Source organism: Engraulis encrasicolus, chromosome 6 (genome assembly GCF_034702125.1).
Source record: "Engraulis encrasicolus isolate BLACKSEA-1 chromosome 6, IST_EnEncr_1.0, whole genome shotgun sequence".
In the NCBI taxonomy this organism is placed as follows: Eukaryota; Metazoa; Chordata; class Actinopteri; order Clupeiformes; family Engraulidae; genus Engraulis; species Engraulis encrasicolus.
The window spans coordinates 40,769,328-40,786,340 of record NC_085862.1 but is presented as its reverse complement, the minus strand read 5'-3'; the positions used below and the strand labels follow the sequence as shown (position 1 = coordinate 40,786,340).

General features: G+C 45.8%; 1 protein-coding gene across 2 annotated transcripts; it reads right to left on the bottom strand.

Annotated features, from left to right (window-relative positions):
* Positions 1 to 904: 904 nt before the first annotated feature.
* Positions 905 to 12,301, bottom strand: abhd17ab (abhydrolase domain containing 17A, depalmitoylase b). 2 transcript variants are annotated; one of them, XM_063201620.1, is made up of 5 exons: positions 11,266 to 12,301; positions 10,520 to 10,983; positions 8,076 to 8,270; positions 4,894 to 5,073; positions 905 to 1,798 (listed from the first exon to the last, which is right to left on the bottom strand). In XM_063201620.1, exons 2-5 carry the CDS (start codon positions 10,975 to 10,977, stop codon positions 1,573 to 1,575), a joined length of 1,059 nt encoding a protein of 352 aa, XP_063057690.1. In that variant the 5' UTR covers positions 10,978 to 10,983; positions 11,266 to 12,301; the 3' UTR covers positions 905 to 1,572. The 2 variants fall into 2 exon arrangements, with proteins under 2 accessions (XP_063057690.1, XP_063057689.1); XM_063201619.1 differs by having other exon boundaries at positions 12,111 to 12,301.
* Between the last annotated feature and the right edge of the window lie 4,712 nt (positions 12,302 to 17,013).

Here is a 17,013-nt window from a genome sequence, read left to right as displayed (position 1 = left end):
GCAGTTACCTGTTGCATCTAGGATCCAACACCTTCTGCCTTGATCTGCAAAGGCTCAACAAAGTGTCAAAAACAGGTGTGTAGTAGTGAGATGGCCCTACCCCCTTTCCCGTCTACACACAAAACCTCATTCTTGACACCTCTCCCCTTTCTGAGATTACTGGCAGTCTTCAGATGTTGTAACAGGTCATGCCTTCTCACACACACACACACACACAGAGGCAGAAAGACAGACAGAGGCAGCCAGAGTGCTAGAGTTACGGCGGGAGTTGGGGACAATATCACATGTCATCTGCATCCAGAGACAACAACAGCACCTCAGCCCAGCTGGGAGGTGGTATGGGTGAGAAAGAGAGCGAGAGCGAGAGCGAGAGCGAGAGCGAGAGCGAGAGCGAGAGCGAGAGCGAGAGCGAGAGAGAGAGAGAGAGAGGGCCGGATTCATGAAGGGAGGGGGTCCCACCTTTCAGCACCTGAGGACAGCCTGGGTCCCGACATCAGAGGGAGAAAGTGTGAGGAGCAGTGGGTGTAGAGGGGGAGGGCAGGGGGTAGGGGGCAGGGGGCGGGGTGGTCAACAGAGAGAGAGACAGACGACAGGGTGGAGGACGGGATACATGAGCCGAGGTGAAAGAGGGCCTGGCCTGAGGTGGCGTGTGTGTGTGTGTGTGTGTGTGTGTCCGTCCGTGATTGGGTGTGTGTGTGTCCATCTTGCATCTGGCTGGGTCAGTTGGAGAAGTGGGCAGGTGACAGGTGAAGACACTGCTTCTCCTGAAGCAAAGGGACAGTTGGAAACAGGATCCCCCCCCCCCCCAAACAAAAGACTAAGGAAAGTAAAAAAAGAGGAAACAAAAAGGGACCTTCTTTGAGTGGCTCAACTCCAACATGATAACTCATTAAAAAACAAGAAAAACAAAACAAGGACTTTAATAATGAGATAAAAAGATATTCAGTCTTTGCATTCTGAGTGGGAGGCCGATCTGTGCTTTGTCCACCCCCTCTGGTGAATCTGAAGCCCACAGATGGACAGACGGACAGACAGACGGAGACAACCCGCCCACTCACTCCCTCTCACATGGAGAGTTAGTGTGCATGTGCATGCGTTTGTGCGTGTGTGCGTGTGTGTGTGTGTGTGTGCGCGCGCGCAAGCGTGTGTGTGTGTGTGCGTGTGTGGACATTTAAGGAGACAGGACACGCGCCTAGGAGAAAGGTGGACAACCAAGAGAATGGAGTGGCTGAATATATGTGTACGTCCCTGCGTATATACATGTGTCCACATACACGTCATATGCACACAGGGTAGCCGGCAGGGGATGGAACAAAGGGGTCAGTTGTCTCGGACCCAGGGAGAGGGGGGTCCCCCATTAGATTGTTTGTGCTGGGTGATCACTGAAAGATGACATTGTCCTGAGCCCGGCAAAAGCTGTCAGTGACCCTGTGTATGCACACACACTCATGTATCAGAAGTGTGTGTGTGCGTGCGTGTGTGTATGTGTGTGTGTATATGTGTAAGTGTGTGTGTGTATATGTGTAAGTGTGTGTGTGTGTGTGTGTGTGTGTCTGTGTAGACGTGGGCCACTCAGGCATGCTGGGCCGCCAGCTCTTGGCCTATGAAGCGTCGCAGGCGCTCCAGGTACTGGCTGTAGAGTTCGATGTCGTTGTGGCCCGCGCCCTCCACCCACAGCGGCTCCACGGCCTTGGGGCAGCGCTCAAACAGGGCCAGCCCGTGAGAGAAGTCAATTACCTCGTCCTCCGTGCCGTGGATGATGAGCACCGGCGACGTGATTTTGGACACCTTCTCGATGCTATATGAAGACAAGAGGGGGGGGGGGGGTGGGGGGGGGGGGGGGGGGGGGGGGGGGGGGGGGGGGGGGGGGGGGGGGGGGGGGGGCAGAGGATGCGAAGGAGTGGTGGAGAAAAGGAGGGAGCAGGAAGAAGAGTAGAGGAAGATTGAGTTAAGAGGAAGAGATGGGGGACAGAGCATGGAACGGGACAGAAAAAAAACAGAGGAAGATCTGTTATTGACGTCACATGTAGAAAAGTAGAATGCTGATTACAGCTGAATAATCATTAGATTTTGCATTTAAAAATACAACACTGGTAAAAAATGATTTACCAGATTTACCATCAATGATGGCATACTGAGGGCCCCCTTTGTGAATCATTATGGGTTTGATCAATGTATAATGCACCTTAGTAACTAGTTAATACTTTCACAGTCTACCAAATCACAGACTTCAAAGCCACACCAAGCATGTTTGAATATTGTCTCCCCCCAGTATCTTCTGAAATTTTGAACTTAAGCAATGAGCCACGAGAGGCTGTGGGTTTGTGTTTGATATATAACGGGTAAGGGGAGTGGGACACGATGCGAAGCGTTGCAATCACACGGATACCCCACCCACAGATGGTGCAAAGATGTGCTCTTCCTGCATTTTGCTACCACAACTGCACCAGATTCTCATTATCAATTTATACACGTCGAGTCTAACTTAGACGTGCATAGAATCATCAGTTGGAATGGTGTGTGTTTATGCCCGATTTACAAGGCCCTCAGCCAATCACAATCAAGAACCAGATCGCCCAGTGTTAGATTGTAGTTCAAATGTGTATGTCATCTCGGGTTAATCCTGCAATTCAGTAACCTGATTGACATCTGGCTGCACTTTGCCAAACTCCATGCGAGGGCATTCCCGTTTCCTCACACAACCATCCGAGTACTGTGAAAGTTGCAGTCATTTTTGAGCAAATTAACCGATCAGGATCGCGGGGTGGGATTTTTCCATAGATGGGCGGCATTATGGCTCGAGTTCAATGTGAGTGGCTTATGAGGTGCGTGAGTAAAGATGACAGACAGATTGGTTATCCAATCACATCCAAGAACGCTTTATAGGGAGCCTCATTCAAAAATGTATCGGTTGCCAGGGGTACCCAGATTACATGAATTAGCCGACAGATAACATTACTTAGCAACCACTAGGACACGACTGCCCCATTCAAGAACAACCCCTTCAACTGAATGCCACAAGTTTGTTTGGACACATGTTAGGGACAGCTCAACGTCATATCTCGCACTATTTTCACAGGGGATGCTACAGTCCATCTCATCTGTCTCAATGACTCACTAGCCCACTACTCCAGGGACGGCAGAACACTGATAGGAGTGTTTGTGCATCTGTGAATTGAACTTTACAGCCTTATGTTTTTACATTAGCAGCTGTGCTGAAGGAATCTACCATTAGCCTCCCTAATGAGAGGCTGACTAGGGACAAACTCATCCTCAGCTCTCCAACACAACATATGGAGCTAGACAACAAGTCCTCCCTTCACAACACAAGGGCACACACACACACACTGACACACATATGCAGGACTTTCTCGCCCTCTATCACACACACACACACCCCCACACCTTTCTTCACCACTCCAGACAGTCAGACAGCAAATGCGAGCTGCAGCTGCTAGAGTATGGCTATGCGAGTGCATCTGTTTGTGGCTGTGTGCCTGTAAAAGGGAGAGTGAAGGACAGTATGTGTGTGTGTGTGTGTGAAGTAAAAGTGTGCGTGTGTGTGACGTATGTACTGTAAGAGCGTGTGTGTGTGACGTACATGTCCATTTGTTGCGCGTGTGTGTATAAGCGCGCATGTGTGTGTGTGAGTGTGTGTGTGTGTGTGTGTGTGTACAGCAGGGCTGCTGTGGGCTCCGCTGGTCTGACAGCTGGTCAAGGGGACCGGGTGACCCTGCCGGAGAACAGAGTGGCCATTCAGCACAGCTGCAGCCCCGGCTCCCGGCTCCAGACCCCCAGTCTCAGACCCAGCCCCAGCAGACACTCCCGTGCCCACTGCCCAGCCTGGCACCGTGTAGGCACCACCCCAACCGCAGCAGCGGCCTGGAGTCAACGGCAGCGATGTGTGGGTTGTGCCCATGTTGTGGTGGTTTCACAAATAGGCATAGATGCAATAGTCCACACAGCCATGTTAGGCAGTTCATACAATCAATTACCGGCATTGATGATCACGTGATGAAATACAGTACTATTGTACTTACTGCACCTTGGACTTCTGAAACGGAGCTAAAACACATTATGTTGCCCTTTACACGTGTAATGGTAATAACGTTTTATCTAATCTACAATGCCCTTAACTAGATGAGTAAACATTTGAACATATACCCAATAACCTGCATTACTGTTTGCATCAGTATGACGTAGACATTCTGCAGAGGAGGGCCGAAGGCGACACAGTTGGTTTGATACACCAGGGCTCTAAATTAACACTAGCCAACCGGTCAAATGCTGTTGAAATTTCGGTTTGGCTGGTAGAAAAGACCAACATACTTGCCACTTTGACCCATTAGTGAGTGTGTGTTTGCATAGTAAGATTAATATCTACTTGCCATTTTGGGTGGTAAAAAGTTAATTTAGAGCCCTACCACCCACCATGAAATGGACTTCAGATTAGGGATGTTAATCGGTAACCGTTTAACCGATAGTCGACCAGATCAACTTTAACCGGTTAAAAATGTCTGCAACCGGTTGTAATAATTATAAGAATAATTTCCTCCCAAAAAGCCCCAAAAAACGATAATTTTGAAGTTTTAGTACAATAATTCAGCATTTTCCATCTGGCAACAATGACTGGACATGGCAGGTCCTGTCTGCGCAGCAAAAAAAAGGCTTATGTGAAAAATAAAAATTTAAAGAATCAGTGCTGCGCATATCAGGCAGGCGAACGTTGTATAATTTAAGATTACCGGTTAACCGGTTAACCACCGGTTAATGAGTCTCAATAGCCGGTTAAGAGTTTTTTCAATTTTCACCATCCCTACCTCAGATAGGTGATTTGTTTTTTGCCATCTGATGATTTGAGCTGAAAATAGCAATACTGTAGGTGCCACTCACTTTGGGAAGGCGTCGAAGCAATAGGTCTTCTTGGTGTCGGGGAAGGCCACCCGCATTCCGGAGGTGAGGGGGGAGTGCAGCACCACGGCGGCACACTCGTACCGCGACGCCAGGTCTACGGTGGGCACGGTGCCAATGCTCTGGCCGTACAGGATGATGTTCTCAGGACTGATGCCGTACCTGGCGGGGCAAGGTAAAGGTACACACCATCAGCACACACACTCTCTTCTTCATTCATTCATTCATTTGCTTTCACTCTCGTTCGCTCGTTCTCACACACACACACACACACTCACACACACTCACACACACTCACACACACTCACACACACTCCTTGAAAAAAATACACAAAAATCACAAAATGCAAGGTCTCTGAGAGTCATTTAAAATGGAGATTTCCTAAGAGAGCATTTCGTAGAGAAAAAATTTTTTGCACTGTAAAAATTGTTACATTGAACACTTTTACACTTCTCCGACTACAAAGTTCATTCTTCTCTCTTCCCCTTCACACCAATCAAGTCAAGAGTTGGAACACTTCTTCCTTGACCCCTGACATACTGCCCCACTTCTTCTTAGATAAAGAGGAATCCCGGCACAACCCTGTGGCCCACATGCTGCTGATATGCAGAAAGGGGTGTAAATAAAGTCTCTCTAAGGAATAACTGCACAATGGTGTCTTCTGGGGTTTTTAATTTATTTTGATGGAAAAGGCTTTTCCCCTTTGCTTTGACGGTTTCACTCAGAGTGAGATGAATTGCTCACTCAAGCGACAAATCAGCAACTAAAAAAAATAGACACCACAATGTGAACTTCACTGAATGAATCTCTGCACTTCATGGCCCAGTTTGCTCGCAAACCCAATAAAAGTGGAAATTTTGCTCTGTTTGGTGAAGTTAAAGATGTGAAAAGAAAACTCCTACAAGTCCTCTCTATTATTTGCAAGACTTTCAGACCCAACTTTGCCTCACAGCAATAATCTCAAAATGGGTGATGTGACTGAAAACAACTCTTTGTTGGCATATGTGAAATACTTAAAAACAACAAACTTGGCAGTTTGTTCAGTTTTGACAACAAACCAAACCAAGCAAACAAACGGACAGGTTCTCTCCCTCTCTCTCTCTCGCAAACATGCACACACGCACTCACACACGCATGCGCGCACACACACGCACACACACACACCTGGGTGGAGCATACACACACAAGCATCCTGGAACTGACAGGAACAGGCCTAGTGCTCCTAGCTCTCTTCTCACACAAGCCAGACAAGATGTGTGTTTGTTTGTAAGGCACTTCCCCAGAGTAGAGTAGCTTCCACTAGGATACCTTGAGGCCAGTGCATCTGACCCTCAGCAGGAATGTCAACAAACAAGTCCCACTACGCTCCTCACCACAGTAGCACAACACCAGACACAGGACACGCAGACTGAAGAGTAAGCTTTGGTACATTTAGTTTAAGAGACGTTATGGGGGGAAATCAGGTGCAATTTCAAAGGCGGGTCATCACAGGATAAACTGATCAAACGGTGACACAGATAAGAGTATAAAAACACATTTCTCATTGACAAGTACTTATAACACAGCATATGTCTCAGAAAGAGATGCATTTTAGTATCATTTTTTGTGTCACATTTCCCCATGTTGTTACAATCAGTCAACGACAAATCCACTGGAGTCTGACAAAAAACGATAACAGTACATTCTGTATAGCAGCCCGAGGGAGTAGAAAAAGGCTGTCATTTCACTCTGCGTCGACAGAATGAAAACACTGCTCTGTCTACCGTCTACCTGCATGTCTGCTGACTTTCCTGCTTCCTCTTGAAGCTACTGAACTCAGAGAGGAAGGATGAGGTGGGATTTTCCCCTCATACAGTCTTCTGAAATTGATCCTATTCTGGCTAGATTTTCCATCACTCTGCTATCTCCTCTTTCACTTCTCCAGTAATTTCTTAACACGATAAGCACAAAATGTCTTGTACATAATAATATTGCTATTTGTATCACTTTGGAAACTGAAGTAGCTATACTTGCATCCGTGTGGAATCTAAAGAAAAGCTACACTACAATGTGCGATTAAGAGGTGAAGGTTTGGTGAGGATAGTTATCTAAACTCTTTGAAGAAAAATGCAAACTTTGCCAAGCACTTTTATGCATGACAAAAAAACATGAGCCTTGAGGAAAAAGTAGAATTCCAACTGAATGCATAAATGAACCTCTGCCATGGCCTTTTCAAAGCAATATGAGCCTTGAAGTATGACTCAAAGCAAGGTCATTTCAAAAACAATGTTTGACTAGAAACATGACTCACCTTCCCTCGACTATCTCTACATCACAGGGACACGAGAGCAAGAGAGAGAACGAGAGAGAGAGAGAGAGAAAGAGAGAGAAAGAGAGAGAGAGAGGTTCCTGTCCCCAATCTGTCTGTGACTGACTCAGTCCTGGCCAATCTCAGTTACCTCTCCATGTGAGATGGAATTTGAAGACATGCCCTATGGGCTTCTTCTACTGGAGTTCAGATTCTCTGCCGAAACCAGCGCCCGACCACAAGATTGGCCAGGGACAAGAATCTCCACCACTTCCCTTCCTCTGGCCTTGGTAGGCCAGCGGTGATCACATACGTCTACCGTTTGCTTTTTTTTCCTCTTTTTTTTTTAAAGAATAATTACTTTGCGATAATGACATGAGCCTTTGCTGTATTAAGGCATCCTAACAATTGAAACGGGTCTGTTAAAACAGGCAAATTTTAACCCCTTCACGCAGAGCCTGTTATAACACTATGGTCACAACAACAATGGTAACCACAATGTCTTACCGGCAATCTACGAAGACTCTGCTGAAAAATATCGACCACATTGTAATATCATAATAAAATTGATACGATGATGCAAAGAGTGAATACACCCCTCGACAGGGACACCTGCATGAGGAGGTTACACAAAAACACAGGTTTGGATAAGGCCTGTTTTAAGCTTCCGATCTTCTTCCCCCATGGATCCCTACCAGGATTCAACAGAACATGCCTGTGTGTCTTGGGTAAAGTGACCCTAGATTTTGTTATTGAGGCCCATGTCTTTCTTTTTCCTTTTTTATTTAGAAACAACCTTGGGGTGGTATCGAACCCAGATCCTTATTGTAGCAGTATGGTACCTTTAGCCAGTTGAGTCCCATTTCAAGCTCTTACCGCGTGCGCAGGGCCTGCCAGGCTGCGTCGATGTCGGCGTACAGGTTCTTCTCGGAGGGCTTGCCCGTGCTGACGCCGTAGCCCGAGTAGTCGTAGGAGAAGACGTTGCAGTTGATGCGCGTGCCCAGCCCGATGTAGAAACTGCTCATCTGGCCCAGGTCCACCGCGTTACCGTGGGAGAACAGGAGGGTGAACCTGTCGGGGGAATGGACAGATTTTTAAAGAAAAGTGTGCTCACCTTCTAGATAGCTTAACAGAAGGTATCAAGCGCATGCAACTGATGATTTAGTACATTTGGCAGGGAAAAGCCGTATTCTCAGATAAAATCAATACATTGTTTGTGTGTCTGTACTTTGAGAACCCTCTCGAAAATGAGATGTTCATCTCAAGGGGTTATCCTCTTAAAAAAAATCATTGTACTTTAAAGATGTCTTTTTGGCTTTTATGCCTTTATCTGGACTGGACCATGAGAAAGTGAGATAGAAATGAGTGAGAGAGAGGAGGGAAGTCATCAGGAAATGACCTTGTGTCCGAAACAAACCCGGGTACCTGGTGTAATGGTACGGCTCCTTAGCTCACAGAGCCAACATGCCCTGCTATCGCATATCATTCTTACAGTGATTTCATGGGGTAGCTGAAGATGGCTTGGGCCAAAACGCATGTCTGTTCGTCACAGTACCCCATTAAACCACGAACAGAACTGCCTTTGAGTGTGTAACTATGCTCTGCTAAAAGAACCTGTGGGGACAGGCACACAAATCACTGCAGATGATAAGGAGCTCCAGGGAGAGTATGACGCATGGCATGGCATGGCTTACAAGCATGTCTTTTCCAGCATGCCAGACCAATGAATATGAAAAGCCTACGAGTCTCTCTCATCCTGCGGGGGGTGTCGCTAATTACATGTGACTAATTAAGCTATTCCCATAGGACACCTCCTTTACCGCACATCTATCACTGGATAATGTATGTCGATGACAAAAATAACGACACTTCTGTGTTGTACTAGAATACCTTTTTCGTAAAGCTGCAGAAAACAATATTCCTGCATGTTCATTCATGTCATTTCTTCATAATAATGTTGCCTACTCTCTGAACAAATGGATCGGAGGTGTAAGCATCATTAAGGGAGTGAGCTGGCAACACCATGCAGCACTGACTGAAGAAGGCTGGCGGTGAGCATCAACCCACACTGGTTTTGTTTTATGAGCTTCTCCGGCGGTGCAGACCGCCAAGACTGAGTCACTAGTGGTGGTAGCAGTCAGACATGCTGAATGATCCATGATCTGTCAATATTTCCCTTTAGGACCTTTCAAAAAAGAAAAATCTCCAAGTCTATTTTCCCATTGCTCAAACACTGGCCTGGTCAAAAACTAAACCAAAATTAACTTTCCATTCAGACCGGCACCGCACAATAGAGCCAAATATGGCGTGAATAAATGCCTTGTGAACAAGGAAAAAGATATTTTCCTTCACATCTACAGTAGCAATCATGAAAAAAAAAACTTTTCTTGAATTCTAAACCAATGTGGTCACACATTTTCAGCTAAGGCATCTAAAGCAATCTTTCTCTTGTCACACCTTATTGAAAACTCCTCAGTTGAAATATCATTTCAGTAATCATTTCCATACGAGTCCAACCGTGTCAAGGCTGAACAACAAAGCAGCACGACAGACTGGCAGAGCAAACGTTTGCATGTTTTCAGCCCCCACAAAAATGCCAAGAGAACTGATAAGACCTACAGCTGTGTCAAACACGTCAGCTGTAGGGACAGGACAGCCAAAGGGCCGTCAGTGGAGTAAGAGAAGAGTAAAGTTTAGTGGCAGCTGACACAGTGAAGGGGGGGAGAAAGAAAACAAGGAAACAGGGACACATGCGGAGAAGGAGAGAGGAGGAAGCAAAAGCAGCGCAATGCAAATAAGAGCAGAAAGAGGAAAGACAGCAGGGTGAGCTTATCAGAGGAAGTTTGACACACACGGACGGAGACAGGAATCTAGAGACAAAAGGACCGAAAACAACCAAGGGGAAGAGGAGCAGCTTCAGCAGTTAGAGAAGCAACACTTCAGGTGCCTGGGAGTGGGTGCAAAAGAGACCTCAGTTTTAATCCCCTTTTCATTCAACTAGCTTTTGGCAACTGGTGGTAGCAGTCAGACATGCTGACTGATCCATGATCTGTCAATATGTCCTTTAGGACCTTTCAAAAAAAAAATCTCCAATCCTGCAGGAAGGTGGCTTTGACACATTTGAAACAATCCCACTGCTAACTTACTCTTTGACATTTCTTTGTGCTAATCTCCTTCTCTCCGTTTCTCCTTCTCTCTCGGGTCCTCTCTTTCTTTCTCAGCCTCTCTAGGTCTGGGTCACTCGCTTGTTCTCACCGTGTTTGAATTAATCAGCATCATTACATCTCATGAATTGCCTTTTTCTCCTCAATTTCTCTCACCTGGCAGAGGGCGCGCAGCGGATGTACATGCACCCCACGCGGTTGCCCCGGCTGGAGCGCGTGAAGAAGACCTCCGTGGCGTCCAGCTCCCTCTGCGAGTACTGGAACTCGGCCCGCTCTGTGAGGTGCAGCTTCCATCGGCCCTCTCCGGCCGCAGTGCCGCTGCCAGCCGCCCCTCCACTGCCTCCGCTCGTGCCACCACCACCCCCTCCTCCTCCTCCTCCTCCTCCTCCTGCTGCTGCTGCTGCGCTGCCTCCTCCTCCTCCTCCACCACCCCGCGAGCGCAGGCCTGTTGTGGTGGCCGTGGCGGTGCCCGCGGGCACGGCCCCGGCCTCCAGGTCAGGCAGGAGGGCATAGGTGGGGTCCGGGGGCAGGAAGGCAAGCTTGGCGGCAATGCGGCTGGGGCAAGGGGGACAACAGAAGAGGCAGCACAGCTCGCTGACAGATAGACCATTCATTGTCCACTAAGGGAGGGCAGAGAGAGAGAGAGAAAAAAGAGGACCACTATTAACTTGGGAACTATAGTAATACATTGGAGGTCAGTGCTGTGCTGAAGCGTGGGTGTGCTAAGTGTGTGACACTTTTAAGTTCAACAGAGGCACACAGAGACCCATCTCAAGGTGGCATTATCTGCTGAACACAGCAAATCAGTATTTTAAAAAACCCTCTACGTCATCAAGATACCATGAAAAAGCACACAACCATAACAACATGCAAGATTGTAGATAATTAAAAGAAACTGTTACCTGCTGGATGTGTGTGCTATTCCTTTAATAAATAAATATAAATTTGCACTGAGTTTGTGTGTAAAAAGGGGCCAGTCCCGATAGTTGCATAAGAAAAGCTTGTGGACCCCAAAACAAGGAAGCTTCTACGGAATTGCACAAAAGACCCACTGCCAAACAACCTTAAGGCAGCTGTAATGTTCTCTGCATGTATCCAAAACTATTAATGACAACTAGATCGAACAATGACAGATCCACCTGATCAAAGGCGACAAAAAAATAAAACATATGCTAAGCCAAGACGTTACGACAACCGTGAGATGTTGATAAACAACCCTCAGGAACAGCGAGACCCATACATATCTTTATCACACGTCAGGGATTTGAATCTGTCAAACAGGACACCGAAACTCGACGGATCAACAGTCCCAAAACCTAAGTAGCTTACTATGGCATACAAGCGGGAGAAGGGTGATGATAACGTACGGAATGTATCGACCCAATAAACACAAAGAAGAGTTGCTGTGATGAACCAGTTTCGGTGAAATTACCTGGGTGGGTGTTATTAGCCAGTTTAAGAGTTTATGCAAAATGTTGACCCTAACCACTTTATTAGCGGTTACCTTATAGGCTGGTCGTTAGCGTAGAGTTGTCAGAGGCCATACAGTGATATAACAAGCAATATTTACACTGACACCCTTACAATCACCCACAAACAACAACTACTCCACTTAGTGTGCTCGGTGCCCCGTCACATCAAGGCAAAACAGAAAATCCTGCTACCCGTTTTGCTATCAAGCTAGCTTGCTAGCTGGATAGCTTGCAGAAAGCTACACCAGCTGGCGAGCATTTAGCCAGCAACAGACCTGAAACCCCGATTCTTCTGATAAGAAATCAATTCCTGGGATCCGAAGTTAACATGTCTTGGCTTCGGATGAATGCTATAACCTCTCAAATACAGGATTGTCGAATTAGATCCGATGCCGGCGATCCCGTGTATCTGTTTCCTTCTGTCATTTATTAATCGGTTGGTCGGCTAATCGTGCAGTGTTTTTTTTTTTTTTTTTACTCCTACCAGAGAGTGTTTATGGGTAGTACGAGAGAGCAATCTCGCTACTTTTTCCGGGTGGTACTGTCCACTAAGTGGCGCCATCCAGACAGCGCAGAGGAGCGCCAAGGAGCGCAGAGGCTGTTGAAATGCATAGAAATAATACAATTGTATTAGTTCTATGGTTGAAATGAATTTGGTCCCATGGAGCTCAACCACGATGCTGCCATTGCTTTGGGAGAGAATTGGTATCATCGTTTCCTTTTATTTTTCCAAAAGGCAGGATAGATTATCCTTTCAAACAGCAGTTAGTTTGAATGTTTAAACTTGCTGGATCTTTGTAAAATACGTCTTTATTGTCAATATGACGTCACGAGTGGCTTCACACACTGCGTTTGGATTGGTCGGCCGGCTGCATTGCTGTGATCACGACGGCCGTAAAGCAATTTTGTTAGCAAGATGCTAGCGGAGCCTGACTCATAAATGCCAAAGCTGTAGGAAATCAGAAGGACATAACTCCCATGTTATTGTACATTTCATTGAAATCCACATTGGTTTCACAGAACTTACAGTAATATTGTCAAGTTTCAGCAGACAGCGAGCACAATTGTCAGTTATTAGCGCCAGCCTTATGACCTCTGCTGTCTCGACAGCGCTCCCTAGGTGAACTGCAGGCACGGGTTTGAGGGCGAGATTCAACACTGTATGTAAACCCACTGTGCTCCTACTCTACCGCAACCGGAAGTGACGGTGAAATGACATTAGAGGAGGAGCTTCTAAAGGCAAATTTACATTTACAAGCCTACATGTCCATGAAGTGCCAACAAAACAAACACATCACAATGCGATACTTGTTTTAAGAATATGGTATATTTAAAAAAAAAAAACTGAATCTGTCCGATGGAAACCATACATAAAACATTCTATTTAAGAATAGATTCTTATAATGCAGATAGTAGCTACTACCACTGTTGTGAACTATGTTTCAATGTATCAGAGATTTACACGTTTCCATTGTACTTCCAACCATTGACAATCAAAACTAGTCTACAAATGTAAGGCTTCCCTGCATGGAAATGCATATTTGGTAGAGTGACCTCTCAGCATAAAGGTGTTGGGACATCCATGGCGGTCAGTAGGCCTAACATTATTTTCAATTTATCGTCATTATTAGCAGGGCTCTAAATTAACTTTTTTATTCACCAGCCAAAATGGCTGGTAGATGTTAATTTGTCTAGCCAAAAATATACTCGCTAATAGGTAAAAGTGGCTAGTAAGTTGGTCTTTTCTACCAGCCAAACTGAAAATTCACCAGTATTTGGCCAGTTGGCTGGTGTTAATTTAGAGCCCTGATTATTAGGCCTATCATGTTAGTGATGCACTATTCTTCAACTGCAGTGCAACTTGCAAATAAAATGTCATTCAAGAAAGTTTAAAGGGACACTGTGCAGGAAATGGTCAAAAAAGGTACTGCAACTATGTTGCTCATTGAAACTGGGCTGCCTATTGCCAAATTTGATCTTTGCATGAAAGTTTACTAAGTAATAAACAAATATTTTCTAGCATGGTCCAAGTAGAGTCATTTTTGCAGCTAAAAATGGCTAATTTTGGAAATTCAAAATGGCGGACCATGGAGAAGATCCCCCTTTTCATGTATGAAAAGTGCAATTTTTCAATTCATAATGAATGCTTAGAATTTGATGGTGGTGGTAAGCATTAATGAAAAAGGTAACATAAGTGAATAGGCAGCATGAATTCTGGAAATAAACAACTAAAAATCTCACACAGTGTCCCTTTAAAGGATATGCCCCCCTCACCTAGCAGTCAGTGGCGGTTCAAGACCAAAATTACCAGGGGGGGCCAGGGGTGCACATAAATTGTGAAGTGAAAGTGAAAGCCCGATTGGGAAACTCCAACTCCCATTGTCATTGTGACACACTCCACAGCACAAAAGTGAACACTGCACACTGCCCACAACGAAATTGCACTCATGCCTCACCCGTGCAAGGGGCTAGCCCTCAATGGCGCCCCAAGAGAGCAGTGCGGCGAGACGGCACCATGCTCAGGGTACATATGCTCCGGGACTCAGTCATGGATGAGGATGGGGGAGAGCACTGGTTAATTACTCCCACCACCAACCTGTAGGGTTGTGAGTCGAACCGGCAACCTTTGAGCTACAAGTCTGACGCCCTAACCGCTTACACATGACTGCCCTGAGATCAAGTTTTTAATGTTATGAATATGTAATACACAAAAGAGGTACCGGTACATCATGTCATGATGTCATAAAATGCATTCAGAGATTATTTCAAGTCATCGGCTTCTCAGCACAGGGGCCACAACAGGAGCCAGGAGGAAATCTACAGGGGCCCTGGCCCACTCTGGCCCGTTAGAACCGCCAATGTCACCTAGGGCCGCTGATCCCTAAAAGGGCCCCCTCTCCCAATACAATGTAATGAGGGCCCAATTCTGGGGCCGGTTGCTCTCTCTCTGGACCTGGGACAACTGATTCATTTGTCCCCCTCTGCCGGCTGCCTTGCCCTCGTCCACTATTAAAGACCTGAAAATAGCCAACTCACCTTTGCCATAGTGACGAATGACGATGAACCCACTCAAGGCAAGCATAACAGCCAAACACAAGCTCTGTTGTCCTTCAAGAAGCTTGTCTGCAATTTGGTTGGAACATAATACCATGAACCAGCTGTTGCTTTCCATATGATGACAACCGCATGTTATGTTTTGTGGTCATGATGATGACACATCCTTTACAGTTCAAACACCTGCCTTTCCAACAAGGGGCGCATAGGCCTAACACATGTTGGGGCAATGCACATTTACAAATCAGTTATTTTATCAAACATTATTTTAATACACAAAAGCATATAAATGGGAAATCTCCTTTGCTCCAAAGAAATACAATACACAGACAGCGGTGTAAATTTAAAATAAACTTTGTGATTTTATTGTTTTATGCTTATTCTTACACATCATACAATCCTAAGTTTGAAAAGAAAAAAAGATAACTGGAGGTGCCTCTGGGGGACTGGTGTGTGTCAAAGGAACTCATTTTACTCCGGGCCTTTTGATATACTCTGCTGAGAAACAAACAAAAAGTAAAATCACCGAACTCTGATTCAATCACAACTGGTCATAATCTGTTAGGATATAAAGAAGGGAGAAAGCGAAAGGATGAATCTTGGTTTGGGGGGGGTCATTGTGTGACCTATTCAGTTCTGCCAAAAGAAAAATGCTTGTATTGATGTCCGCAGCTCTTCAAACTCTGGTAATATCTATGGGGGGGGATTCAAAAAAAAATTGATCTAGCAAAGAGTGGCTCAGACAAGACCGACATGTAATTAGGCTGACAAGTACGGAAGGCCCCATGAAAAGCTGAGGAGAGTGGCCATTTGCCCACTTGCCCACCCACCACAGAGGCTAGACTTGGACAATTTAAGAGCTAAAGATAGCCTGGTTAACATGGATCCCGACAGTCCCAGCAGCTACATTCACAGAAACTCCTCTACAGCGCTCCTCCAAAGCAAAAGCAGCTTCGAAAGAGGGGTGAATCACATGTTATCGAAGACATTTTCATCCAAGTCAGAACACCCATCAACTACCGCGCACAGGCTGACACACTATTTAGCCATGCATTTCAACCATTGCAATGTTACTGTGCCACAACACCAAAAGCACGTCACACCTCTGGTAATAGATTCTTTCAGTGGGATCTATGCCCCAGTTAAAGCTAAAAGAAAAAGTAAAAGCAACAGCTTTCCTCTTCAACCACTACACTGAGGGGAGTACTGCATTAGTTGATATGATGGTTGAGGGGAGCCTGATCGCTGGTTACAATCTTTGCCTTGAGCTGGTAGGGGCTGGGAAGTTTGCCACTGTGGCGCTAAATCACGGCACTACTCAGTCTCACCATGCACCAAGTCTTTTTCTCACTGGCAACACAAGCGAGCTTCAGACCACAATCATAGAGAAGTCCAAGTAGTACAAGTTCTTGTTGCTGCAAAAAGGTCTTTAGCTTCATTTCACGTCAGATCATCCACAATACCACTCAAAACATAATTATGAATGATTCTTGTTTCGTCCTCACTGCTTTCAGAATCAGGTGTACTGACTGAAGTACATGCCCGGTTAGAAAAGTGTTTTCAACACGTATTGGGACACAAAAAGTGATGTCACGGCCTGTCCATCTCTCTATGTGCCTCAGGCCATTTTTCTACTCCAAAATGTCCTCTGTCTACCGACGCAATGAACAAACATCTTTTTTTTTTTTGTAGACTTTTCTGACATTTCGGCAGAGTGAATGTTGTTAGTCTGAGCTTCCTCTTGATGGATGAGTCACTGAAAAATGGGCGCATCACAGGGGACATATGACACAAGACAATGTTAAGGACGAAACACCCACCCCCTTTTTAACCCACATAATCCCAGGCTTCACAAGAGAGAACCCCACCCGGTATAGACAGGACTCTGCCATAAGCTGGGACGAGAAATATACATATAAAACAGGGGGGATACCACTGCAACTTCTCAGCTCTCGTATGGGTAATTTGACAAATACAATAGAGACATACTCACAAACACACATACCGGTACATAGGTTCCAGCCCCTGCCCCAAACTGAAAGCACTCCCACCCTATCCCTCCCACCCATAATTACCATAGAACATTCTACATTAGGTTACTGTAAACTAAATGAGTAATAGCCA

Coding starts and splice junctions, on each gene's coding strand:
- abhd17ab (XM_063201620.1), bottom strand. CDS start 10,977: ATGAATGGTCTATCTGTCAGCGAGCTGTGCTGCCTCTTCTGTTGTCCC. Junction 5,074..8,075: donor TGGCAGGCCCTGCGCACGCG/GTAAGAGCTTGA, acceptor TTGCCCCGCCAG/GTACGGCATCAGTCCTGAGA. Junction 1,799..4,893: donor TGCTTCGACGCCTTCCCAAA/GTGAGTGGCACC, acceptor GTCTTCATATAG/CATCGAGAAGGTGTCCAAAA.